This window comes from Myodes glareolus, chromosome 11 (assembly GCF_982192425.1).
Source record: "Myodes glareolus chromosome 11, mMyoGla1.1, whole genome shotgun sequence".
Lineage (NCBI taxonomy): Eukaryota > Metazoa > Chordata > Mammalia > Rodentia > Cricetidae > Myodes > Myodes glareolus.
Genome location: NC_142036.1, coordinates 71,040,028 through 71,067,887, shown reverse-complemented (window position 1 = coordinate 71,067,887; position 27,860 = coordinate 71,040,028). Strand labels below are relative to the sequence as shown.

Here is a 27,860-nt window from a genome sequence, read left to right as displayed (position 1 = left end):
TTTGTGTGTGCTGTATAGGACAGTAACCTTGTCCTGAAATAAACCAAGACTTAGTGGATCTGGGTCAGCAACACCATTGTGAAAGGACTCTCTGAGAAGCAACGTGTCAGGGGTGAGCTGAAAGATGAAACATTATCCAAAGAATGTTCCAGGAAAGGGGAATAATATAGGGGGAAATCCACGCAGCAAGTAATAACTGGATAAAAATTTGGAGTGCTTAAAGAATTAGAGAAGGCAAAGATAATTAGAGGGCAGGAGCATGGCAATTAAGAGGGAGAATATCAGAGGTCTAGCCTAGGCAATAAATTGCTTAGGCCACGGGAGAATCTTGTTTCTTAGGTCTGAGTGCAGGAGAAAGCGAGCTTGCGTTAATAATGACACGCTTGTCAATGTAGGTGAAAATAGCTAGAGGGATGGGAGTGACCAGGAGGAGAGACACACTGGATAGTAACTGTAATGCAGTGAGAAAGCAGCGGAGGCTTGAGTGAGGCCATAGCAATGCCAACTGGAGATGCACTGTGGGGAACGAATCTGAGCCAGAAGGAGTGACTGATGGGAAAGGAAGGAAAGAAGTCAAGATGATTCTTTAGCTTCTGGATATTTGTTTAGCAAGAAAAGACCAGTATGGGAAGAACTGGAGGATCTGGAGAGTTTGAGACTGCAGCTGCTTTTTAAACATCAGAACCTAAAATATTCTAAGTAGGGAGATTGGCGTAAGTGTAAAACTGAGAGGAGAGAGGCTGAAGGCATCGCTGTATGGATGGCATGTAAGGCACTGATAAAGGGTGTGACGGACAGAGCCCCGCCCACACTCCGACTCACCAGTGCTCTCAGCTCTGATGCAAGATCAGCTGGTGAGCAACAGATAAAATGAGTTTGGGATGTTGGAGAAGAGAAGGTGGAACAACCGAGGATTTACCGCACTGAGTCTGCCAACTGGTGCTAACACCTGGACTGGAGGAAGAGGTCCTTTCCCTCTTCCCATCGCGGCGTCTGTCCCAGGGGTTCTCATGTCATTCCAATGTCAACTGTTGCGTTTAGATTAGTGCTTAAAACCCACTCTTCCTACAGGATTGAAGAACTTCCTCGGGATGCTCCACCAGTACCTCTAGCTCAGTTCATTTTTTCCCCCATCTGCTCGATATTTGTGCAACCTGGAAATGAAGACCCATGCCCACCATGAAAGTCTCATTCTTTTATTTAATAAAAAATTTACAAATCCTGCTTTTTAAAACTTATCTTTAAAATTTAAGCAGGCTATGTAAGCTTCCATAGGTAAACTATAATGATGTTTTAAAGTGCCCACAGTTATCTTAAATGATATAATGACAACCCTTTCATCCAGAGAAATCATGGCACTGCTTTTAAGCATGATGTTTTCTTCCAATCTCTCGCCTTCAAGTTTATGTTTGGACTAAAACATAGCATTGGGAAACAATTTAAGAGAATCTAAAAAGAGATTTAGAATGGCAAAGTCACTCAAACTCAGCCAAGGGAATTGTGCAGTTATATTTCCCAAGAAAATTTGAGAATTAATTATTAAAAACAGGAAGTAGAAATAGAGACGGACAGGAAGGGCCTGGGCTGTCTCTTCACCTGCCCGTCAGTGACGAGAACTTGAGTGAGTAGCTGTATTTTGAGCAGTTCTCTGCACTCTTTTTCACACACCCGTCTTAGAGATAGTTCATTTGTGCATGTCCCGCAGTGGGACGAATGTCGAATGTTTTTCTGAGTCTCTGTTCTGCCTTCTGTATGAGCCTTTTGTGAGCAGAGGCACACTTGAGACCACTGCCCAGCATGAACCGTGGCCCAGCACATTACTTAGTATATTAACATGGACAGAAGCCTCTGCAACAATGTCCCCAGTGACCCAGACTTGTTATTCTAACAGGGTTCTCCAGAGTACCCAGTCTGGAGTAAGTTCCTCATCGTGCCCCTAGATAGCAGTGGTGGTGTTGGTGGGGGAGTTGTAGCATTGGGAGAACTGTTTTGAAATTCTTTGACTATTGTTTAATATCTCTTCATCTTATTTGTCACATAAGGTTTTGACATGAACTTTTAACTAAGATTTATTTGTGTGTGTGTGTGTGTGTGTGTGTGTGTATGTGTGTGCTTTTGTGTGTGTACGGAGGGTGCATAAGTCTGTGTGTGCAAAGGCCCCAAGAGTGTGTTAGGCCCCTCTGGTCTGGAGTTGCAGACTTGTGGGATTCTGGGATTCTTCTGGGGGCCTTGTATCCAAACTCTTACCCTGATGATTGTGAAGCAAGTACTCTTAACCACTCAGGCATTTATTATTATTATTATTTATTTATTTATAAAAAATTTCCACTTCCTCCCCTCCTCCCAATACCCTCCCATTCCCCCCACTTCCTCTCCTCCTTCCTCTCCAGTCCCAAGAGCAGTCAGGGCCTCCTGCCCACGGGAAGTCCAAGTTCCTCCCCACTCCCTCCAGGTCAAGGAAGGTGAGCATCCAAACAGACCAGGATCCCAGAAAGCCAGCACATGCAGACGAAACAAGACCCAGCGCCATTGTGAATGGCCTCCCAGTCAGCCCCCATGTCAGCCACATTCAGAGAATCCGGCCCAATCACAGGCTCGTTCAGTCCCACTCAGGCAGTTTTACAGCACCTGTATGCTTGTTAAATCTTTCTTTCTAATCATCGATTAGTTTTATTCTTTAAAATACCTTCCTCTTAGAGCAGTGGGTGTTCTCTCAGGCCCCATGACTATAAACCTCTTAGCATTCTTCCATACACAGCTCTGACATTCTGCACACTGTTCTTCTCCCATTTCTGTAATAAAAACGCAAGGTGACACTAGATTTAACATTTTCTGTGTGACTTCCCTCCAGTCACGCCTCTTCTTACAAATACAAATATTACATGGAGTTTCTTCTATTTTTTAAATCTGCAGTGCTTGGAATCAAATTCAAGGTTTCATCCATGCTGAATAAGGAAGGGCCCTACCACTGAGTTACGTCCCTAGTCCTCAATATAACTTTTTTCTCCAATTTTTGAGGTTATAAATTATAGCATTTTCCCATTCCCTTCCCACCCTCCAAACCTTCCCATAAGTCGCACTCATAAACTCACTAATAGGACTGCTTAAATATGAGCTGAGTAAAGATTACATAGACTTGCCACAGTGGGTGGGGAAAGCCCATGAGAACTCAGCCTTACACAAAGAACTCCCGGCAACTAAGGAATGCTGAGAACAGGAGAAGTAGTCTTCCCTAGGGAAGAACATACCAATTAGTTATTCAATACCAGTGATCATCCCTGAAAACATACGTGTAGATGGAGCAGGTTATAGTTAAGAATATATATGTATGTGTGTATATGTATATATATATATATATATATATAGGATTGTATATGTGTATGATTCTTAATCTAATTGAGTCTCTTCTTATTCAAGTCAGTTGGTTTGAGCCAGGAAAATCTCAGTGGATGAATAGATACTAGTTTTGAACTTTCTGAAACTAATGTATAACTATAGTAATCTAAATGTTATCTCTTTAAATTTTCTGTGGAAATTTAGGACATTCATAACTGACTGCTTATGAAAACAAAAATGTACAATTTCTAATGGTTCGGGCCCTTTAAGTGATCACCACTCTGTGCTTTTCTCTCTCCTTGGTAGCTGAGTCTTTTAAAAAGAAAGTCCAGGTCAAAGGCTTCCATTGGCTCTGAATGCTAAGAGTAGAAGGGTGTGTCTGCTGGACATCACGATTTCTAAGAAGACACATAATGAAATAACAGTTCTAAGATTAGTCAGAAATGCTAGTGGAGGTGTTTGATTTTGTGAAATACACTAAGAGAAAAAGAAGGGTCCCGCAGTCCACAGTGCATGAGAACTCTGTGTTGCTTCTTCTCCTCCAACACAGAGAAGCGCGACCCTGAGGGCACTTCATTCTCAGTCTCAGCAGGTGTTTTAGAGAACCCAAAGCCACAGGGATTGTGACAGCGGCAATAAATAAAGCATCTATCCAGTGCATTTCCATGCAAAAGTAGTTGAGTATTCTTTGCCCTCATTGATTAAAAAAATTCTAAAAATTAAAAATAATAAAAGAAAAAAATCAGCATGGTGATATTACTTTTTCTTTGCAGCAAGCCCCCAAGTGTTTATGATTCAATGATCCAAGCCTATGTGTAAAAAAGTAACTATACTGGTGGGTTCTCAACCTGGAGGTTGTGACCCCCTTGGGGGCCAAGTGACCCTTTTACAGGAGTTACCTAAGACCACTGTAAAACACAGATATTTAAATTATAATTCATAACAGTAGCAAATTTACAGTTATGAAGTAGCAATGAAAATAATTTTATGGTTGGGGTCATCACGTCACGAAGAACTATATTAAAGGGTCACAGCATTACGAGGGTTGAGAACCACTGCCCTATTTCCATGATTTAAAATTATTAAGACAATAGTTCAGAGAGTAAAAAAAATGCAATAAAGGAAGTATATGGCCATTATTAAACATGTACTAGAATTAAAAGAAGGTATGTTACTTCTCCCCAGTGAAGAAAATAAAAAAGCATTCAAAAGAGAAAAGTGTGTGTGTGTGTGTGTGTGTGTGTGTGTATGTGTGTGTGTGTAATACCCCAGTGTATGAATTGAATGGAGACTTCTTTTAAAAAGGCATATATGTGACAATGTGAGGAAGAGCATCATTAAGGAATTTCACAGAATTTTTATGTAAAGTCTTATCATGCAGTGTTATGATCTCAGGGACACTTTGTACTATTTACCGAGTCTTCTGAGAATTCATTTATTCAGGTCATATTTTAAGAAAGAACTTAGGAGATTCAGATCTATAATGTAATTCTGTAATGTGCCCAGCTGATCCCATTAAATCCAACCCTACACAGGTCATATAATGATGTGAACAATCCCCTCCCTTCAAGCTGCTGTCCCTCACCGACGTGCATTCCTGCTGGACTAAGAGGGCCGTTCTCTGCATTTCTCCGCAGGCTGAGGTGCAGCTCTGCTACCTGGAAGCACAGAGAGATGCGGTCGAGCAGATGTCTCTCAAGCTGTACAGCGAGCAGTACTCCAGCGGCAGCAAGAGAAAGGAAGAGTTCGCGGACATGTCCAAGACGCACTCGGTGGGAAGCAATGGGTAAGGGACTGTCCTTCCTGCTGCATTCTCCCTAGCCTACTTTTTCAGCCACGTCCCGTGTTAGGTGGCACGCGGGCGTTTCCTTCCTAGCTAGCAGACGAGGAAAGGTTTGACGGAGGGCTGGAGAAGAACCGTGGGCTTTATCAGCCTCTACCTTCTAGGCCAGAACTTCTGAACTTTGTTACTATCTGGAAAAAGACGGCCTTGTGTTTCTTAGGAGTGTTTTTGAAACTCTATTTTATCGATAATATTGGTCTTTCTTCTGCATAGATTGTGTTCAAGCTTGTATATCCCCACCCCCCTGGCTTTGACCTCAGTATCTATGTTAAGGTTTGTTTATCATACTTCTAAACAAAAGAACTTTATCGGAAACTTTGAAGGACATAGTATAGAGACCTAGTAATCACTTAAAGACCATGGTTTGGCTAGCTGCTTAGATTCACACAAAATCAGCTGGAATTATGGGTTAGTTCTTGACTCTGTTTTTAGTATTTGAGACAGGGTCTCACATAATCCAGGCTGGCCTTGAGCTCAAATTGTAGCCAAGGCTGACCTTGAATTCCTGATTCTCCTGCCTCTACACCTTGAGTGCTGAGGTGACAAGTATGTGCTATCATGCCTGGAAAAGCTAACACCTGAGCTGTTTGTAGTATGTGAACCGTGGTGGTGGCAGCAGTGACCCAGGAGCTATTTTGTTTAGCCTGAGATGTATGGTTCCACTTAGCTAGAACTCGCTGCCCACAGCCTTCAATATTTCCTGCTGCTCATAAAGAACTACAAACATTTCCCAGTGTATTTATATATTTCTGTCTTCTAGTGCAATTCTAATATTTAATAGATGACCATTAAAAAGTAAAAGAGATGAAGTTAAATTATTTCATAGTTTTAATAGCTTAGTAATAATTATACGTAGTAAAATATAAGCAGTCACCCTTTTTAGGCAGCAAGAGATGGACCCTGGTCTCCAAAGCTATACTACATGTTTATAGTACTATATAAACCTGTGAAAATAACTCTATCCAGAATATTCCCTGAAAGGCAATAGAAGAGAAGCCCTTTCTTGCCCTTGGGTGCCTCTATTATTTTTTATTTGTGGGGGTCTTCTTGGGACAAGATCTCACTGTATACCTCTGACTGTCTTGGAACTCACTGTGTAGACCAGGCTGACCTCAAACTCCAAGATCCACCTGCTTCTCTGCTTCCCAAGTGCTGGAATTAAAGGTATACCACTATGCCCACTTGCACTGACCTTTCGAAGCACTTAGATTTATAACGGACTCACAACCCTTGTACAATGTTGCGGGCTAAGTTAGCTCATAGGTTAGAGATTCTGTTCTGTTATAATAACTCAGGGTACAAGAATATAAGAAAAATACCAGAGTCATGATTTTGTTAAGAAACAGAAAGAAATAATTTCTATTTGCCATTCTAGCAGGTTGTGTTCTACGCGGGAGACCTGCTATTCACTGGGTGGGGGGGTCAGCAGCAAGTGAGAAGGAAAAGGTTGAATCTTAGAACATGAACCATAAGCTGTTTGGGGGCATTAACGTGCTTTAATTTCTCAAAATCCCTAAGCCCTCTCTGGCGTGCACGCAGGACAGACTTTAGATCACATTCTCCTGTTTTCTGAAAGCCCTGGGATTGAGCAGTACCGCGTGCCTTGACCTCAGATTCCAAGGGCCCAACCTGAGCACCCGCACTGGGCTCCAGGCATCATAAATCTGCCCTGGGAATTGCTTCGTTAGCAACAAGCATTGTTCTGTGACGTGGGAGTGGGTGAACTTTCCCGATAGCCTTTGTTTGTGCTCCTGAGGGTGCTGAGGGCTGTGCATTGTGCAGAAGTTTAAGAGTGCACTGAAGGCAAGCCAGCCATTTAACAGTGCGAACAGAAACCTATGCTGCGCTCTTGTCCCCGTTGACACACAGGAAAGCTCTGTCTGAGGAATTTCTGTGGGTGAGGTTATCGGAGGTGTCTTGCCCCCAAGACTCTGCTCCCACAGTCAAATCTGTAATTCCGAAGCTTGAAAAACACAGCCTTGTAAAATTATTTACTCCAATTATGGATAAACTTCACTAACCATCTCTCTCTCTCTCTCTCTCTCTCTCTCTCTCTCTCTCTCTCTTTCTTTCTCTCTTTATATATATATAAAATGAGCGTTGTTTCCAACAACTAAATGTGGGAATAGTGTGGGCTTCCCAGGGTCTGTATTTCAAATGCAAAAATCCAATAGACTAAAGAGAGAATGATGTCGGTAGTTCGATTCATAGCCTCTCATTCTCACACACGTGCTCAGACCATGTGTACGAATATAGTTGTCTAAGAATTCTGCGGGGAAGACACAGCTGCTATAATGAATGGTGTTCTGAAATTTCTACAAGTTTTGTGTCACAAAAAAAAAATACTCCTTCTGAAATGCGTTTCTAAACCGTTCTGGCTTGGCGAGAAGGTGTTTACCAGGGTGGGATATCAAAGTTCCTACCCAGCTATCAGTTTTGTGGTTAGCAGTCCTGGATGGGCGTGGTGGGAGGGTTTTCGGGAACACAAAGAAACGTGCTTTGGCGATGGAGCATATTCATCTGTGGGAGACACTTGGCCTATGCATAACCATCATGGAACCCTGACTCCTGGGTGGCCGGGAGTGGTGATTATCATACTTAATAAAATATAAGCTGTTACCCTTTCCACCTTTAGACTTGGGTTAGGCAGCAAGAGATAAACTCTGTTGATATATGTGAGTCTCTGTGATTCTCCGGGGAAATAAACACCATTGCTTTTTATTTAAGTGAGAGCAGTGTTGATTGTTTTGCTTCTTTCACCAAGCTAGTCGTCATGAGGTCCTACTTTGTGCACAGTTCAATGCTCTAAGTGTAACTTATCAGGACCGCTTGCATTCTGCATGCTCCGTAAACAGTAGCCATCTCCCTTTTCAGGTGTTTGCTCCTTGACGATGTTATCTGATTTCACTTTTCAAATAAAATTCGAATGTGTGGTCTAATGTATTAAATAGCTCTGTCCTTGCTGAGAAAACTTAGTTTAGATGATTATTTATGTCCTCTGTTCAACATACAAGTTAGGAATTAAAACATCCAACAGCTTAATGATTCGCTAACCCAGCGTGGACGATTTTAAGTGTTTCAGGGGATTTTAGAGTGTGCTCTCTGCACAGCAACATGCAACACTTTGGATGGATTTGCTAAAGTGCTATTTCTGGGTTTCAGTTCAGACCTATGAATTCAGAGAATTTGGGACTAGAGAGTACATCTATCCTAAGCCAACAAGCTTCCAAAGGTGATTTCTAGAAGTTTAGGAAGCGCTACTTTGGACAGTGGAGATTTTCTGGTTGGGAGTTAATGTAAAGTATGGTAAAAAGTTTGAGGGCTGAAGAGATAATGAATAGATGACCATCCTCAGAGGACTGCGGGATGAAGGGAGCGAGAGATGGGGAGGCTCTATAGTGCTCCAGTCCAAAGGACTTGGGTGCCGCTGAAGACAATGTTTACTGAGGATCTCTTAAACGGAGGTCACACAAGGCATTGGCGATATGGAGTCAATGAGATACAAAGAATTTTGAGAAGCAAATATAACTCAACAGAGGATGGTACAGGCTTGGAAGTGACAAAAAGCCTGTTTCCCCAAGTAAGACATCTATGAAATCAGCTAAGACAGTAAGGGAAGTGCCAGCACGACAAGTGACAGTGTTCCAGAGACTGCAGAGGTGTCTCAGTGGCATAGAGTGCCTAACCGGCAAGCACAAGGACATGAGTTTGAATCCACAGCCCCCACATAAAAACTGGGCCCTCTACATAAGCTCTGGGGTGGGGGTGTGATGTCAAAGGTAGATGGGTCTCTGAGAACTCACAGGTTAGCCAAACCAGCTGGAACAGTGATCTTCCAGCTCAGTGAGATTGCCTGTCCAAGGCAATGGTAGCGAATGATGGATGGCACCCCCTGAGATCCTACTCTGGCTTCTACATGGGTGCACACAGGCATGCACATTCATGTCCATGTGCCACACAGACACACACACACACACATGCACACACACATATACACCATCAAACCAGTATTCTGATAAAAAAATGGAGAATATATTAGCACGAAAAAAATTACACATAGTTTAGTTAAGAGGCCAAGTGTAATAACACATGCCTGTTGCCTGTAATCTTGAGACTTGGAAAGCTGAGGCACTGTGGATAATTATGACATTTTTTTTTCAGTTAGAATCTTTCCTTGATACACTACATAAAGCTTCTAAAATAAAGACTACAGATGTTATCTGATTTCACTTTTCAAATAAAATTTGAATCGAGAATTCCAGGTAGCAGTTTAGCTGGCGGTAATGGAGGGCTATAGTTCACCATTATTGTCTATTGTTAAGCTAAAGGCCAATGTCTGCACAAGACCCGCACTAGAGCAGGCTGTTTAACATCCCAGCATGCTCATGCCTGTGCACGCCCATGCAGAGGGCAGACCACTATTAGGAGAGGGGCTACTGAGATCCCACAACTGGAAGAGATTGCCTATTGATGCCTGTAGGAGGAGAGGGAATCTCTTTTCTTTCCTGGTGTTGGCACTAATAAACTGTCCATGTCTCTGTGGATAACCCCACACCCATACACTTATGGGCAGTACCAACTTGACTCAATGAGTTATTAAAACAAATAAGAAAAATAATTGTCATCAGAGAACCTTTATCCAGCATCTGGTAGAAACAGATGCAGAGATCCACAGCCAAACATTAGCCCAGGCTCGGGGAATTCTGCTGAAGAGACGGAGGAAAGATTGTAGGTTCCAACAGGGTCAACGACATCACATGAAAACCCACAGAAACAACTAACCTGGCTCATAGGAACTCACAGTCAGAATGAACAACCAGGGAGCCTGCTTGGGACTGACCTAGGCTATGTGACAATTGTGTAGCTTGGTCTACTTGTAGGAATCCTAACAAAGGGAGAAGGGGCCGCCTCTCATAGTTTGGCTGACGCTTGGGAACTTATTTCTCATAGAGTAGGGGATGGGAGGAGAAGAGGGAGAGGAAAATGTAGTCAGGATATAAATAAATAAATAAATAAATAGCATTTTGAAAATAAAAAAGACATGAAGTTAGGAAGAAGATTTGTTGGGGTGGTGAGGTTGAATTGGAGGGAAGGGGCAGAGGGCAGATATAATCAAGATATATCATATACCTGGATATTTTTTAGAGAATAAAGAATATTTTTAAAATTTATAGGTTCTTATAATATTAGATAGACTTAAAATACTTCTAACTGCACAAATAATATTCATCTTTAGAGACAGTCATATGTTCTCTCTAACCTAAATTTGCCAATGAGAACATGTACCAGGTTACAAACTAAGACTCAAATTTCAGAGACACCATGCTCCTCTGTGGCTACCCAAGTTTGATTAAGGTATTTAACCTCTCCGAGATTCCAAAGGGGAATATAAAATGGGAGTCATTACGCAGCCTACTCATGCCAATTTCTGCAGCTAGGAAATGTAATGATTTCTAAGACAATACAAAAAAATAAAAAGTGAAATCAATAAATAAATTATTTATTATGTAAATATTATATTTTGGGGAGTAGTGTGAGATACTAGGAATACAAAATTGTAATAAGATTTCACCTCTGTAGTCTGGAGGGAGAGACAGGGAGACAAGGAGGGAATCAGAGCCACTGACATAGATACAACATTATGAATTGCAGGACAGAATTCCAGAATGGAGCTATGGGGGCTATCTAATGCAGTCTGAGTTGAAAGGATAAGAGAGACCTAGAGAGAAAGGAACACGTGACTTACCTGGAAAGATGTGCACAATGTAGTAAATGGGAGACTGGTGAGGATAGGAAGAGGAGGCCGGTAGCTATTAGACAGGAAGTGTGCAGAGGGTGTACAGTGAAGATCCTGTAGCTCATTTAATGTTGAAGACGTGCACAGAGATGTTCCCAACTCTGCTTGCCTGAAGCAGGAGGGCTTCCCAAGGGAGCTTTTAGAAGATACCTCATTATCCATGTTCAAGGCTTCCCCTGCCTCTGGAGGGAACTGAACAAAGCTGTTGGAAACTGGAGTGAGGTAGCTGAGGGTTATATTTTATACTGAAGAAAATAGAAATGTCATTTTCTCGTCGTACAAGATTTTAGCGTGAAATGTCTTCCCAACCATATATAAATTATTCCTGCACAATGACAAAAGGTTAGGAGTGTGACAGGAGAGACAAGGAAGAGACCTGCCTCCTGATTAGTGTGAAAACACACAGAAATGCGTCAACAACATCCCCAAAGAGAACTGGTATTGACACGTGAAGAGAAATGAATCACTATTTAAAATATTGCTTGATTAAAGACCAGGTTTGTTTCTCTAAATTAATTAAGCAATAAGATACGCTGAGTGACTTTAAACACCTGAGAAGAGACATAATCACCCTGGATTTCACTGCTGCAGGTGATTTCCTGGGCTTGTACTGAGCCATGGGCCACAAGTTTTCATCCAATAGAAATGCAGGTATGCTCACTGCCCCCCATAGACAAACACAGAGCACTTTGAATTTCTGCTCAATGAATATTTTTGGAACCTGCTTACATAAAATATGGGTTTCCCACCAGTCCTAGAAATGAAACTCTCTCTCTCTTACATGCACCAGTATTGAAATTATCCTTACAGATAAGCTAAATCAGTAGACATCCTCAATAAGCCATCAATCCTTCCTGAATTCCTACTCCTTCTGATTCTTTCTTTGTCCCAATATAGTAACTGATCAGTGTTTGATTCAGATTCCTTTGGCTCCTTCTATGGTGAGTAAAAGTATAAAAATGCAACATTTAGTCAAGAAAGCAAAAATAGCCAGGCTCAGTGGTGTGCGCCTATATTCCTAGCTACCCAGGAGAATAAAGCGGTATGATCATTGGAGTCCAGGAGATTCCTGATACTTTGGGGGCTAAAACATACAGAGAGCACTAGCCAAGAGAAACGTACTCATGTGATACCATGAGACTTTATTCTAGGGATGTGTAAATTCATTAAATAGAGTCTTAGGCAGTTTTCTGTAATGTTCTAACTCCATCCATACCAGGGCCAACAAGCAGCAAATCAGAGATTGGAAATCTACTTTGCAAGGAGGTATGACTTCAAAGATAACAGTATAATCAACTAATAAAGATTTATGTATATTGCTTCTCTCTACAGCTCATGAGTACTGATGGGTGCTGTAGACGATTAAAAGGCTAACAGATCTTGAGAAGGCCCTTAGGATAAAGTTCACCAAACACATTGTAGTGTCCAGAGCAGAACTTTTTCAAAGTTATTCTCTTTGATCATTCTCTCATCTTCTTCCCCAAAGATTTGAGTCATATTGCTAAAAATTATTGTGAACAAGACAAAAAAGCTTCATTAAAATAACTTGGGCAAAAATAAAATAATAATATGAAAATTTTGACTTGAATATTTAATGCATATCTGTAGTAGGATGCTGCTTGTTCATTTCCCAGCTGCCTAGACTCCAGAAAAAAATCACACAGAAACTATCTTATTTAAATCACTGCTTAACCAATCACTTAAGCATATTGCTTGCTAGCTCTTACATCTAGAATTAATCCATTTCCATTATTTAATATTTTACCTTGAGGATCATGGCCTATGGGCAAGGTTCTAGCTGGCAGCTGCACGGCATCTGGCGACTCTGCCATCTTTCCCCCAGTATTCAGTTTAGTTTTTCCCACCTAGCTCTACTCTGCCCTATCACAGACCAAGCCAACTTCGTTATTCATTAACCAATAAAAGTAACATATATACAGAAGGACTTTCCACACCTCATATCCTCAAGAGTGGCTATGATTTGGTACTAGGAGTTCAATCCTCCAAAGAAAAGAAAATAATTCACTTCATTATCAATCCAGTCTTAAAAACAGTCTCTATCAGTTTGAAGCAATCTCTTTTTTTTTTTGAAAGATTTATTTATTGATTATGTATACGGCATTCAGCCTCCATGTATGCCCGCATGCCAGAAGAGGGCACCAGATATCATTACAGATGGTTGTGAGCCACCATGTGGTTGCTGAACTCAGGACCTCTGGAAGAGCAGCCAGTGCTCTTAACCACTGAGCCATATCTCCAGCCCCTTGAAGCAATATCTTAGTCACTAAGACTAGACAGAAATTTCTCCTTGTTATTTGAATGTGAAATGTGTTTGACATATTTTTTGAATACTTGGTACCCAGATGATGGCATTGTTTTGGGAAGTTGCAGAAACTTTTGGACCTAGAGACCTGGTAAGCCAAGGTGGGTCACTGAAGATGTACCTTATATTCACCTATGATTCTATACTGATTCTCTGGTTCCTGGACCAGTGTCCATGTGAGAAATTTACCTCCATGTCCCACTGCCATGGAGTCAGTCCCTCATGCTTTCTCATTCTGGGACAGAGTAAACCAATGGGAGAAAGCAATTCTTTTTTCCCCCTAAGTTACAACAATGAGATCTACCTAACTTACTTTCCTATAGGTGGCTCTGCCGTTTGCTTACAGTGCTCTCATCAAATCCAAGTCCTTGTGCATTCTACAGAAGTGTTTTATCACTGAAAACACCCCGAGCCCCTTCTATTGCTCCTCAAGTGAGAGAAAGGTATCTCTGTGTTATCATTTATAAAGAGGTGATGGAGGATTGGTCCCACGAGGGTCAGTGGCAGGTCACCTGAGGCCTTTGCAGGTCCCCTAGGAGGTGGCCTGAGGCCTGGTGGGAGAGAGACAGATAGATACACCATGCAGAGAGAGCTGGGGTATAGAGTTTATTTAGTGGGTTATGGAGGGGGGAGGGAAGGGGAGAAGAGAGAAGGGGAAGGAAGAGAGGAGAAAAACAGAAGCTGCTTCTCCAGAAGAAGGAGAGAGAGAGAGAGAGAGAGAGAGAGAGAGAGAGAGAGAGAGAGAGAGAGAACTGGAGAGAAGGCTGGAGTTGGCTTGAAGAGGTTGGGAGTGGGCAGCAGGGCTTGTCTCTTAAGGGAACAGGATACCCAGGTGACAGACCAGGCCAGCAGATTACAACATTATGTTATCATACCTCTCACTTTTGGAATGTGAGCTGCACAATGATTGTCAGGGACCATCCTCAACAAAAATACCTCTTGCCAGGGTAGAGGCATAAGGATTTAGAAAATATTAGTAAAGAATATGAAGAAGCGAAAGAAAATAATAAAATGGAGAAACATATAGAATAGTTTTGGGAGGGAGTTCAATTGAGTGCTGGAATTTGTTTAGTTTCCAATTGTTTTAAATACCCCTGACCCAAAAGGTAGGAGTAAGATAAAAGATTGTATTAACAGGAAACAAGGAAATGAACACACCAACTGAAGGTCATGGGCTACAAATATAGTTAAACTTTCTGTTGCTAGAACAAAACAAGTCATGTTTACACCCTAGATCACAACAATCTATAGGCAAACCACTCCCTGGGTGGAACCCAGTGTTATCTCCATAAAGGGAACTGGAACTTAGTTGGATCCTTAGACTCTTGTTTGAGGTAGGAACAATCTATTTCTCTATTCCTGGAGCACAAGGTCTGGCTATTAGCCACGCCTGCTGACAATAACCCTGAAAGAGCAGAACTAAATCTAGTTGGGATCTTTGTTTGAGGTAGAAATATAATAACCTTGAAGGACTAGAGGTAAGTTCCAACTCTCTGACCTTTGGTCAATGTGGAAATAGGCTCACATTTTCAGGCCTACACAAATAACACCTAAGGATTACTCAGTAAGAGTAGTTCACAAGTACCTAAAACCTGAAGACAGGACTCAGAACAGGGTCAGACTCCATGGAGACAAAGGCCTCTTACACAAACTTTTGCTACCAGACTTCTGTTAGCAAGATTGGGCAGCAGAAAATTATTTTCAGGTTTCCTTGCGTTGTAACTTGAAGGTAGATACTTCCTTTTAAACCCTTGAAAACTAAAGCTACTTGAAGGGGGCTGGTTTTCACTAAGGGGGTGAGCTCCTAAAGCCACAGCAGCATGTGAATAGCTGTCCTGGATCCTGAGTCTCATCAGTGAACACAATAATAAAAGGCTTGTTTCTAAACAACAGCTGGTGCCCCTGGCTTTGTCTTTAGAGGTATAGTTTCTTCTTTTGCTCTTCTGAATTTTATGCTAAAATTTGTCAGGAAGCTTTTAGTTCAATGACTGATCTAAAAAGTTGGTCAAGAGTTTTACTTCCTCACAACCCTACAGACAGAATCCTGTAAAGGACAAAAAGGACACTCAGAAATCAGTGTGGGCATATCTAAATATATGGATTATGTCCGTTGTTTCAGTGATTGGTGTTTGTGGCCAGGTGGTCTAGGAGAAGCAAAGACCAATCATTAACAAGTTTCTAGTCTTGATTTTACTTTTCTTAGATAATTTAACATCTATATATGTGTGTATATTTGTGTTATATATAAAACACATATACATAGATATATATGCATATATATGCCTATATACATATGTGTATGTGTATATATAATATATACACATATAGATAAATATAGATAGATAGATAGATAGATAGATAGATAGATAGATAGATAGATAGATAGATAAATAGATAATTACTTCTGGAAAGAACTCCATATTCCATATTCTTTTTATTTACTAAAGCAAAGTTGGGCTTATCTTCTAAGGCAGCTGCTAATGAATTTTCATTCAAAATAGTAAATTAGTATCCACACTGTAATATGTTTAGAGTGAAAAAGGATTCTATGTGCAACTGTACCCAACAGGTTCCACTCCTGGAAAGCTGAATTTTATTCTTTAATGATATTATGATTGGGTTAGATGCCACTGTTATATCCCTCTTCCATGCTTACATTCTACATGGGGTAGATATTAGTGGGGGATTCCCAAGTATTATTAATATTTCCCTTCAGCAAATCACTTAAATTATATATTTTGTAAGATTTTCTTATCACTTCCTTTTTTTGTCTTTTTTTTTAAATTTTTTTTAAACCAGGAGCAAACTTCTTTGCTCAAATAGTGTGAATACTTAGTGAATATTTGGGGAAAGAATCAATATCCTAAAGAAGCTAGGAAATTTGGGTCATTTAATAAACCTTTTAGTATAGGTAGGTGGATATTTTTAGATGCTCATTAGTGGGAATGAATCATTAAAAAGGTACATGTATGTGTCTGGATGAAATATATATACATATGTGCATGTTATATATTCAGCTTAAGATAGAAAAGCAATGAACACGTTAGCATTTCCTTCTCTTCAACCAATAATCACTCTAATTTGATGATTCCTTAATTTGGTTGTCTATTTCAAACAGAATTCCTCTGTAGGTCAAGATAAAACCTCATATATTCACACACACCTCCCATTGATTTCACTTGGGTGAAACTTCATCGTTTAAGCAAAGTTTAAGTTGAAATGTTGAGTTAATGATGCCCACTTTAAATACCAAAGGCTGAATGCATTTGTGTATTAAACACTTAGCTAGTCAGGCAGAATTCCCATCGGGATGCGAGAGAAGAGACATTTCTGAAACTATGTCAGCCTCACTAATGTATATCGCCGTTCTGTCTGCAGGAGAAAAGGAAAAGAACCAAATCAACTTGATAGTGTTCATATACTCATGGGAATGTAATCCCTTATGAAATTTCCTGCCACTTAACTGCACTATCAGTTACCTCTTCTCTGTTGAAGGAGAGACCTGGATATTTTCCACTGGAAAGTCAACAAAAGAACTGGGGTGTGAATTCAGTTGATCCAACTGGCATATGCTTCAAGGGGAAAAAGAGCTGCTAACCAGTTCTGGGGTACCATTGTGATGGAGTCAAGAAGTCAGACTTTTCTGTTTACTACACAGTAGTTGACACTTGACATGGAAGATGCTGCCTCTCAATCAAATCATTTGAAAAATACATGTCTTTTGAAGTAATATAAAGATAAAGAAGTCTTAATAAATTCCAAACCTACAAAGTTTCCTGTAATGGTGTGCAGATTAAACTGTAAACATTTCAGAATGTTTCACAAGAGTCAACCAAGAAATTCAGGAACCATTTTTTTATTTGCTATGAAGTTATTTATTTCATTTTATTAAATTTGAAAAATCTGATGTTTTCCTACAAAATGACAAATTAACACATGACCAATATTACCAGGGGCAAATGCCTTTTTAAAAAAATCTTTCTTGCTTTCTGCATAAGGACTTTGTGATAATTTTGGGGGGACACTGGTGCAGATTCTACATTAAAGGACCAAAATATGTTAGCAAAGCATTCACAGAGAACTTGTGAAGTAGATCTTAAAAATGCAATATTAAACCTAAATATCCTTAGCTGCGAAGAGAAGAGAGTCTTGGAGATGCACCTTTGTGTGGCTCATCTCACATGCCCAAATCTCCAGTGTGGGATAAGAACTCAACTCTGCATTCAACAGCAACATCCAGCTTGCTCTAAGGCCCATCGTAAGAACTAATAGAAGGGCCATTCTCTTTCAAAGCGCCACGACAGTGACCAAAACCAAACCAGAGCATCTCAGAGCATAAAGGAAGGATGCATTTTAAGATCAGCATTGGAGTGGTAACTATGTGTTAGTCTCCTCAATTCGTTCATTCTCCTGAGGGAGTGATATCTTAGTTGATGCTCAGGTTCTCATATCTCTTGTTCTCCATCCTTTTCTCTGAGATGACAGTTGAGCAAACAAGTTTGCAAGACCTTGGGATTCTGGACGGCAATGGCTAAACATAGGGTTTGGTGCAGGCTAGCTAGGTTGTCTCAAGCAAGTCGCACCTTGAAGACAGCTGTGGTTGTTTTTTCCTTTTGTTATCTCTTAGCTTGGTCAGGCCCTAGTGGAATTCTTTCTTTTATTGATTTTATTGAGCTATCCATTTTTCTCTGCTCCCCTCCCTGCTTCTCCCTTGCCTTCAACCCTCTCCCATGGTCCCATGCTCCCAATTTACTCAGGAGATCTTGTCTTTTTCTGCTTCCCATGTAGATTAGATCTATGTATGTCTCTCTTAGGGTCCTCATTGTTGTCTAGGTTCTCTGGGATTGTGAATTGCAGGCTGGTTTTCTGGTTTTTTTTTGTTTTTTTTTTTTGTTTTTGCTTTATGTCTAAAAGCCACTTATGAGTGAATATATATGGTATTTGTCTTTCTGGGTCTGGGTTACCTCACTCAATATGGTGTTTTCTAGAGCTATCCATTTGTGTGCAAATTTCAAGATGTCATTATTTTTTTCTGCTGTGTAGTACTCCATTGTGTGATTCTTGCTGACTAAGACTCATCCCAGCCTTCGTGGGTACTACCAATTTTCAAAGAGGCCTGGCATCGTATGCCTATGTGGGACCCCCCCCCCCCCAACCTGCTTGTCCTTAGGTTCACTGTGCCTTCGTTGCTATGGTAACACTTCTGATCAACTTAGCCGTTGAACTTTCAGAAATATTGGCATTTTCTTGGAGAAGATTATGTCAATGGAGGCTTAATCAAAACTAGCTCCCCCCATATTCCCACCCACTTATTCCCACACCCCCGCCATTCTCTGATCCTCCCATCCTCCCTCAATCCTGCTTATTGGAGATATACCACAGAAGACAATCTCTATAGTCCCTAACAGGAGATGGAGCTGAGGATTATGGGTCTTTTTTTACCTCCCCATCAGCCTTCCTTACATGCTTCCTCTCTAAAACTTGGGCCAAAAGAGAAGAGGAAGGATGTTAAAGAGTCTAATCCTCGTGTCCTTACGTGGCTCATGTTCTCCAAACTCACTTCAATGAAGATCATTTATTGATCTCTCCCTCTGGTTTTAATATTTCTCCATATCCTATTCTCTAAATTTTGTGGGTGGCATTTAACTTTCTGCCAATTTTTATTGGTAAAATATTGGAAGGCAAAGGGAAAGGAAGTGGAAGCCATACTTTCAATTTTTTTTTTTTTGAGTGATCACACAAGCGAAGACTTCCTTACTGTTCACAGACTAACTTTGAAATCTTGGTGGTTCATTTATTCTCCTATAGTGGTTTGTTTGTGTGGAGTGGGAATACTAATTCAGATTTCACAAGGTTACTGGAAACCCTTTGCTCCTCAGAGTGTGGTCCCTGAACCAAAAGTATTGACGACACTTCTTAGAAATGCGGAATTACACCCTCCTCCCCAAGTATGAGTTAGTACCTTCAATTTTCTAGAATCATCAGCTGTGCCCCTATCTTCATTGAGTTGAGAAGCATGGTTGTAGGCCACCATAGACCTGCCGAAGTTTGTGTCCACAGCAGCTAGACAGACCACTGGCGTCTAGTAAACACTCACTAACCAATTCCACAATCAAGAGTGTTTGTAAAGATGCAAAAACAATTAAAGCAACATAGGCAGCTCCGGATTTAGTCTTTCTGCTCCCAGATCCACTGTGAACTTGTTTGATTTATCTATTAAGTGTATGGCATACATTTTTTTTAAAGCGATCTGACAGCGAGAGACAAGAACAGAGCAGCACTGAAATCTTCCATCGGCGAATCCACATTCATAGCTCGGGTCACTGCTTTATGCGCACTAGCGGGAAATTTGCCCCCGCTGAGTTCGACAAAACTGTATTTCTCCGAAGGGTGGCTTGGAGGTGGGAGGACAAACTCCAAGTTTTCATCCTGTACTTTAATTTTCTGATCACAGTGTTGTCAACGAATCTGGGCTTTCCTTATTCACCAGGCTTTCAATAGAGAATCACATTAATCCTGCTAAGCTCCTTATTCTAATGATTTATTTTGTTGAAAACCATAGTGATCCTCCTTGAATTTTAATGATTGCAGGCTATTCAAAGATTCATTGTTTTGACTTCCTGTCCTTACCTTTGTTTCCTGCGTGTCTGTGGGGAACACCTGTCTAAGATTGGCTCTGCCACTGGTTCTCACTGGCTTCCCCGCGTCACTCAGGCCGATCTCTGAGTGGTCCGCTGAAGTGCTAGCTGCTCATCCATGACAAGAATTGTTGGATACATGTTTGTAGGGATAGACAGACAGACAGCAGAGGGACACATGAATGATTGAGTCATTTTCCAGTGAAAATAATGTTCTTGGTTTGTCAGCATGCGTTATCGTTGTTGAAAAAATCTCGATAATATTTTTTAAGAATAAACTTATTGAGGTGCAACATCGAGGAAATTTAAACGAGAAAGCAATTAGGATTTTGAAGTGCTGTCTTTACCCCACATCTGGGACAATGGGAACTTCAGCAAGTCTCAGACCCTCCTTTTTTCAGGCTGTGAAGTGATGGAGCTTCTTTTCAGGGGCACAATCATGGTCTCTGTTCAGACAGGGTTGGCAGATGGTAGTCACCATGGTGTGACTCAGGAGCAAGTACAGGAACTACATTTTGTGCTTTCAAAACCTAGGGAGTGGCTATGTCACAGCCTCAAGTTCCTACTTTGCCCTCTGTGTAGCCATACAGAGGGTTTTCCCTTCTCCCTGTACAGATATTCACCTAGGACCAGCATGAGTTTTCAAGAATACGTTATTCTAATATGAGATTTTTTTTTAACAACTACACTGTATTTATACATAATACATTTTTGTGCCTCGTCTCCAGGCTTCTGGACTTTGATTCAGAATATCAGGAGCTCTGGGATTGGCTGATTGACATGGAGTCCCTCGTGATGGACAGCCACGACCTGATGATGTCGGAGGAGCAGCAGCAGCACCTGTACAAGGTTAGAGCCACCCCTCCCTGTCTTCACCTCGCTGTGCAAAAGCTGTCTCTCTCTCTCTCTCTCTCTCTCCCTCTCTCCCTCTCTCCCTCTCTCCCTCTCTCCCTCTCTCCCTCTCTCCCTCTCTCTCTCTCTCTCTCTCTCTCTCTCTCTCTCTCTCTCTCTCTCACACACACACAGGATAGCTTTGTGTTCACTGTATGTATCATGGTGTCTATTAGAATCCCCTCCCCTGTCCCCAAACTCGTTTCCATCCCCAGCGTGCTGGCAGGCTGCACCGACATCATAACTGCGAGAAAGTCCTCTTTATCGCATTCCATTTGCTGTAATTCCAAAGGAGGGCAGAGCTTTAACTTCAAGATGAATAGCAATAAATGAAACCGCATTAATAAAAAAAAAAAAAAGACTGGGCTGGACTGGCTGGTAACACTGAACAGTGTGTGTTTGGATTGGAGCACTCGGGGGGACTTGATCCACTCTTTTAGAGCTTCCCAGAAGAAAGAAATTTGCCTTGATTTTTGCCTTGTTGTTACCAAAGTATAGGGCTCGAGCCGTCTAAGGTATGCGAGTGACGCTTTGTAATTAAGTCTGTGCATTTTCAGGTGGCTTAAGAATTTTTGCTTGGAATTCATATTGATTTCAGGCAGTCCATCTGATAACTGTCTATATTACTTCCATGTCTGCTAGTTCCCCCCTTAACCTAAAGTGTTTGCCCAATTCTATTTCAATAGTCTTAAGAAGTCCTTACAAAACAATCATGTGATTTTTACTGGGGAAAAAGAATGACTCCGAGATGCACAGTCCCTGAGAAGCTGTGGGGGAAGAAAGAGGGATGTTCTCCTCAAATATCAGCCGCCGTAAATCTTTCTCATTTAAGCAATTTTTATTGGAGTAATTCTGACAGTTGTCATCCTTGAATTGCTTTGAGCATATGGCATATTTCAAAGAGCAGATTGTGAATCATAAAAAATAAAATTAATAACTAACCACAGAATCAGCAACAGTATAATGACAAGAAACAACTACCCTCTAGCTTTCTAAAAATTCTTAGCGAATGAGAAATACATCCAAGGTCAAATAAAAGTTACCGTCTTCAATATTACCATTTTAGGTAAACTTTCTTTAGTAAAGTATTTTAACTTTTTCCTCCTCTAAGGAGAGAGACACATACTTTTACAGTGTCTGATTGACATTAATTATTGTCCCTTGGGAATCATCTTACTTAAGAAAAGATATAGGCTCCCTAGGGACTGAGTAAATGGGGACATTGTACTCAATGAAGAATTCTGTTCAGCACTGATGTTGTTTGGTGACTTTTCTGTTTCCTGTAAAAGTAGCTGCCATACTTCCCCCCCAAAATTTCTGAAATAACATTGCTTGAGTAACAATTTCAAACTGATATTAACTATGGTTAGGCTATTTCACGCCTCATGTCAGGATCAGAAATTCCATATTAGAAATATTTATAAATCTATACTAATTTAGTGCTAGAAAAATATCCTGTTTCTAAGCCAATGCTGCAGAACTTACTGCAGTCACACTGCCAAGTAACAAATTTTTGTCTTCCTGATGCATTTTATATTTTGCATATAAGTCACTATTTTCTGAAACACTGCTATTCTTCATAAAAAAATCACAGTCATATAATTTACATCACAATTAATAGGAAGTCGTTGAATGAAGAAAGCAGTTGTCTTTTTGTGGCGGTTTCCTTGTAAGTGCTTTGCCTGAGAATTCCCACTTTGGCACACTGAGGGTGATTATTCCGCCCACTCGGGGCTTCTGGGTCAGAGTACTTTTCCAAACATTATCTGTATCGTGTTGTTTTCATTCGTGACTCATTCCATCATCATGTTTCTGCTTTTAGGACTTCAGCATAAACCAGTATTCTCTGTGTGTTTGTGGTTTGTCAAAAAAAAAAAAAAAGAAGAATAATCACGAAGAAACCATGGGAAAATGCTACAGGTCTGCAAGGGTCTTGGTGTGAGCCCCAAACAGTTGTAGAGAACTGGAAACTTCAAATGAATCCTGAGGATATGGCGTTAGGAAGCCTGTAATAGAAAAAATGACTGAGAATTGTTTGAGGTCTTGCCTAAGACTCCTTAGGGCTTCCTGGGTCAGGGCAGCATTTTCAATACTCTATTCCTCTATTCTAATCTGCTTTTTCAGGAATCCACTAAACTGACCACTTATTAGAGGAGACCTGGTAACCTATTGATCAAAGAGCTTCTGGAAGGGTTGGAGCTCTTTAATTGTTTCACAGGTCTTCGTAGGCTTTCAAATGCCATGAAACCATCTTGATCATCTTTAGTTTAAACATTGGTTTCCACCACCCCTGCTTATCAATGCTTTATCAAAAGTCTTGATATAAAAATATCACTGATATATGGCGGATAAAGGACGCTTGTGGGACCATGCCTTCCACCAGAGAATGTTTACTATTCTTCTGAGCTACTGTGACAATGTAAGATAATCTGAATCCACTTCAGAGAATTCCTAACCTATCTTACTTTAATTGTCTTCATTTCTTTTTACATTATTTTACAGTATGTATATGTGTGTGTGTGTGTGTGTGTGTGTGTGTGTGTGTGTGTGTGCGTGTTTACATCACCATTCTGCACGTGTGAAGGTCAGAGGACAATTTCAATTTATGGGAGTCGCTTCTCACCTTCTACCATGTGGGAGGCAAGGGCCAAATTCATGACCTCAGGCTTGGCACCAAGTATTTCTACATGCTGAGCCATCTTTCTGGTTCTTCTTATTTATTGAAAGTGTTAACATCGGGAGAAATGCCTTTCACTTACTACAAACACACACGCACACACACACACACATACACACACCAAGCATGATAGAGCATGTCTGATGATGCATGCTTATAATCCCAGCTAGGAGAATAGCTTTGTGGGAGAGCACTTGCATGGCATACATGAGGCCCTGGGTTCAAATCCCAAAGAATACTGAAAAGTAGGAATAAAGCTCTTAGTAGGTGACACAATTGAGAGGGATGACTGTGAAAATTTCCAAAGGGACTCACTCTCGAGTGAAGGTAGAAACTAAAGAAAATGTGGGCAAGGGCGGCCATTGTCCCTCCAAGGGCGGCCATTGTCCCTCCTATCCCAGCATCCAAAGTCTTTGTTCTTCTGTCCCTGGGGAGCTTGGTGTTCCAATACTGAACTCTTTCCCTGTCACAGACGGCTGTGTCCAGATCTACACGTTTGTATAGTCCTAAGTGACCCCCCAAGGTCCACCTTTGGAAATGTCAGGTTATATAACAGCTAGCGTTTCTAGTCTCAGAAAGGGGCGGTCACTTAGTATTTTCTATACTAGCTGCTGATTTCCTGGCTGTCTCCATTTGCTTTTAATTTTTAGCCCCTGCTGGAAAAACCACCCACCCTCTCTGTGTAGGATACTTCTTGTTTATCCAAAGCCAGCCAAATACAAAGGAACATGCGCAGGGCAAGAATGGCACTGGAAAGGCAAAGAATATTGATATAAGATGGCATAGTTTAGAAGCCTCGCTACAGCAATGAAGTATACAGAGCACTTAATCCACATCTTGTTTTCAGATTGCTAGACATTTAAGACCCTTTCCTCCCTAATTAATTTTAAACTACATCATTTTGAGAAAACTCAACTCTTATTAAAAGTGAACTATTCTCTCAATTATATTTTGCAGTTTTGATATGGTCAGATGAGCCGGCTGCTGCATCTTCCCTGCCCCCTTCTCTCTCTTACCCTACCTCCGAATAAGAGTCTTCTGTGTCCATTTTCTAATAAACACTGGCAGTCCCTTCAGCCTAGAAAATACAAACATCATCCCTTCTTGTTTTTTTTTTTTCTTTCCCAGTCAAGGAGAAATCGCCCCCACTCTCTCACAGTCTTGCTCGCCGTTCTTTCTACCTCCCTAAGTAGGACAATTTAATTTGTCAAAAGTAACCACCATGATTTTGAAAGTTCAGCTCCTATTTGGACTAGCGTTACGAAGCCAGAATTCATAATCGCGAGGAGCTGTCACTCTGATGGTCGACTTGCACATTAACTATTAATGGAGAAATATTTAAAACTCCACTTGCAAAGGAAAAGCTCCACTTTTCCCATTTCTGCAGATCAAAGGTGGCATTATTCTTGGGTTCGGGGAAGCGCAATCACCTCCTCCCATTCTACACATTTTATAGGCTGAGTGACCCAGAAACATGCCGTCCATGGGCTTGCTGAGCTTGGCTGCTGTCTTCTTCTTCCCCTAGAAGTCACCCACCACGGACTTCAGAAGTCTTTAAGGGTCTCCCTCTCGGGAACCCCTGATCTCCATCAGTTCTATGCTACACAGGGCAGGCGGCAGAGCTTGTCGTAAGCCTGTGTTGATGTATGTTGCCAAAGAAAAGCTTAATCTCAACACCCGAGCTGGTGTCTGGTGATTCTTATAGTAGAGCAAGAGTTTCTGAAAAGCCATTGACAATGACACTGGGACTTGTTTCCTCTACATATACTGGATTTTTGGGAGCCAGTCTGTTTGGATACTCACCTTCCTGGACCTGGAGGGAGGGGGGAGGAGCTTGAACTTCCCACAGGGCAGGAAACCCTGACTGCTCTTGGGGATGGAGAGGGAGGAGGAGAGGGAGTGGGGGAAGTGGGGGGGTGTTGGGAGGAGGGGCGGAAGTGGAAACTTTTATAATTTAATAAACTAAAAAAAAAAAAAAAGAGTTACTTTAAGTTGGCAAAAATAGATGTGTGCCTCGAGTGAGGCCCAAATGACCACCAAGGGGCTAAAAGGAACCCTTCCAGGTACAATTCAAAATAAACACCCAGTAAGACTTTATTACAGCAGAATTTTTTATATTTTATTTATTTATTTATTTATTTATTTATTTATTTTTTGAGACAGGGTTTCTCTGTGTAGCAGCCTAGCTATCCTGGAACTAGCTCTTGTAGACCAGGCTGGTCTCAATCTCACAGAGATCTACCTGCCTCTGCCTCCCAAGTGCTGGGATTAAAGGCATGCACCCCTACTGCCAGACTTATATTTAATTTTAAGATTGTTATTTTGTTTATTTATGTTTATATATTTTTATTTATATATTTATTATATAGTAGCACATTTTATGGGAACAACACAAGTTTCCTGTATCTTTCTCCATTAGCCTATTTTCTAAATGTCCTGTTTATAAATAAAAAGATCTATTTACTCTGCTTAATAGTTACTAAGCATATTGATGATTTTTTTATATCTTTTGAATTTTGGATTGCTAAGAATCTTTATGAAAATATTTAAAAAATATTTTTAAAAGTGTACCAGGGTACCAGATGCAGTAGCACAATCCCATGGTCTCTGCCACCCAGGATGCTGCGGGGAGGGGAGCAGAGAATCACTTCAACCCTGTTACTTGAACGAGGTGCCATAGCAAGAGCATTTTAAAGTGAAAATAGAAATCAGAACTGGCGGAAGCATGCACAGAGCAGAGGCTGCTTCTGTGAGAAGCCTGGCTATACCTGGCCCAGCCGCAGAGCCTGCAGCATCCTCCATGGCTAGCACAGAGAAGCTGCTCGGTAGCAAAGCAAAGGACAAGAGCTCACTAAACACAACACATGCTTTCCAGGAGAAAAGTCATAGCCGGCTCTTTCAAGAAGCTAAGCTCACTGGACACGTCGATATCATCTCTTCAGAATATTTATCAAGTCTGTATTCCAGGTGACATTGCACACGCAGTTTCTGTGAGCCCTGAAATGACTCACAGTTCAGTGCCTTGGTTGCCAAGTCCGTAAGGGAGCACAGACCTCACCAAGAGACTCCTGTTGATGTAAAAGAAAGGCAACAGGGGTGTGTTAGGCTAATAGACAAGGGAACTGGGAAGAAACCGGGAAACAAGAACCCAAACAGCGTTTGAGGCAAAACAATGAAAGAACCGACTTGGAAGTAATTATTGGAGGAAGGAGTGGAGTGTGGAGGAGTACAGGGGAATGTTCACGTAGGGAGTCTGGGTGTGTGTTCAAAAGGCTTCGACTCTAAAAGCAATGTGTGCGAAGTCTGATTAGATATTCAGAGGAATACATGATACGGAGTAAGAGAAGATAAATGGATATACTTGGCTTGTTGTTTTACGGTGATTGATGCCAAAATGATGCTGTCATTGCTATGAACTGATCATAGAAACACATTAATCACACTATGCCTATATTTTATAAACTCACGAATATCAGCCCCCCTGGGATAGATTCCTTCCATTTTGCTCTGGTCTGAGTTGTTCTAAATAATTTCAGATGTTGCTTGATACTCTCACAGCTAAACTTGAGTTTCTAAAACTATAGTGCGCGTCTGCTTTGTGGCTCAGGCTGTGGCGAACGGGCTTAGGGTTGAAAAATAGCCACTATGTTTATTTTATATATATATATATATATATATATATATATATATATATATATACACACATATATATATATATATCGGTTTGTAGTATAAGGATGTGAATCAAAAATTAAATTCTGCTGGTTAGGCTTCATATTGGAATTTCAGTATCAAATTTCACATTTCAATCTTGATTGTGACGAATCAAACAAATCACTAATCACTGACAACAGTCCGAGCAGAAGGGACCAGAGAGAGCAGGCACACAGGCTTCGTGATAATTTCTTACCTCGTTCCTAGCTGATTAATTGGATAGCCTAATTGTATGTTACATTAAAACTCCATTAAAATGAGAAAAATATGCTTAAAATCATTATAATTTTTTCAAATAACATCATCTAGTCATTTTTAAAGTGACCAGAACTGATCTAGGAATGAATTTGTTGGTCCATTTTTATGAAAGTTCAAAAAGTCCTGAGATTAACTGTCACGTTAATTTAAGCGTTGATGCCTCACTGTTTGATACAGACACTCAAACTTATATTTTTCTCTTTTTAATCTGCGAGAGGGTAAAACTTCCTGGAATGTTTAGGGATAGAAAAAGGAGCCGCCTGTGGCTCCCGAACAGCCTCTGAAACACGCAAGGTTCCTGCTGGAGCCTGTGATTCCTATTTGATTCACTTTTTCAAAACGGGGGAGGGTGGGGAGAAGCAGGATGTGAGGAAAATCGGACG

At 40.9% G+C, this 27,860-nt stretch overlaps 1 protein-coding gene across 4 annotated transcripts in view; it reads left to right on the top strand.

Moving 5' to 3' along the window:
- The window catches only part of Akap6 (A-kinase anchoring protein 6), a 423,239-nt gene that overhangs the window by 289,755 nt on the left and 105,624 nt on the right, over positions 1-27,860 (top strand). For all 4 annotated transcript variants that reach the window (XM_048415577.3, XM_048415579.3, XM_048415578.3 and 1 more), the window contains 2 exons: positions 4,974-5,122; positions 20,666-20,786. In XM_048415577.3, the coding sequence (XP_048271534.3) occupies positions 4,974-5,122; positions 20,666-20,786 (270 nt within the window). The remainder of the gene's footprint in view (positions 1-4,973; positions 5,123-20,665; positions 20,787-27,860) is intronic.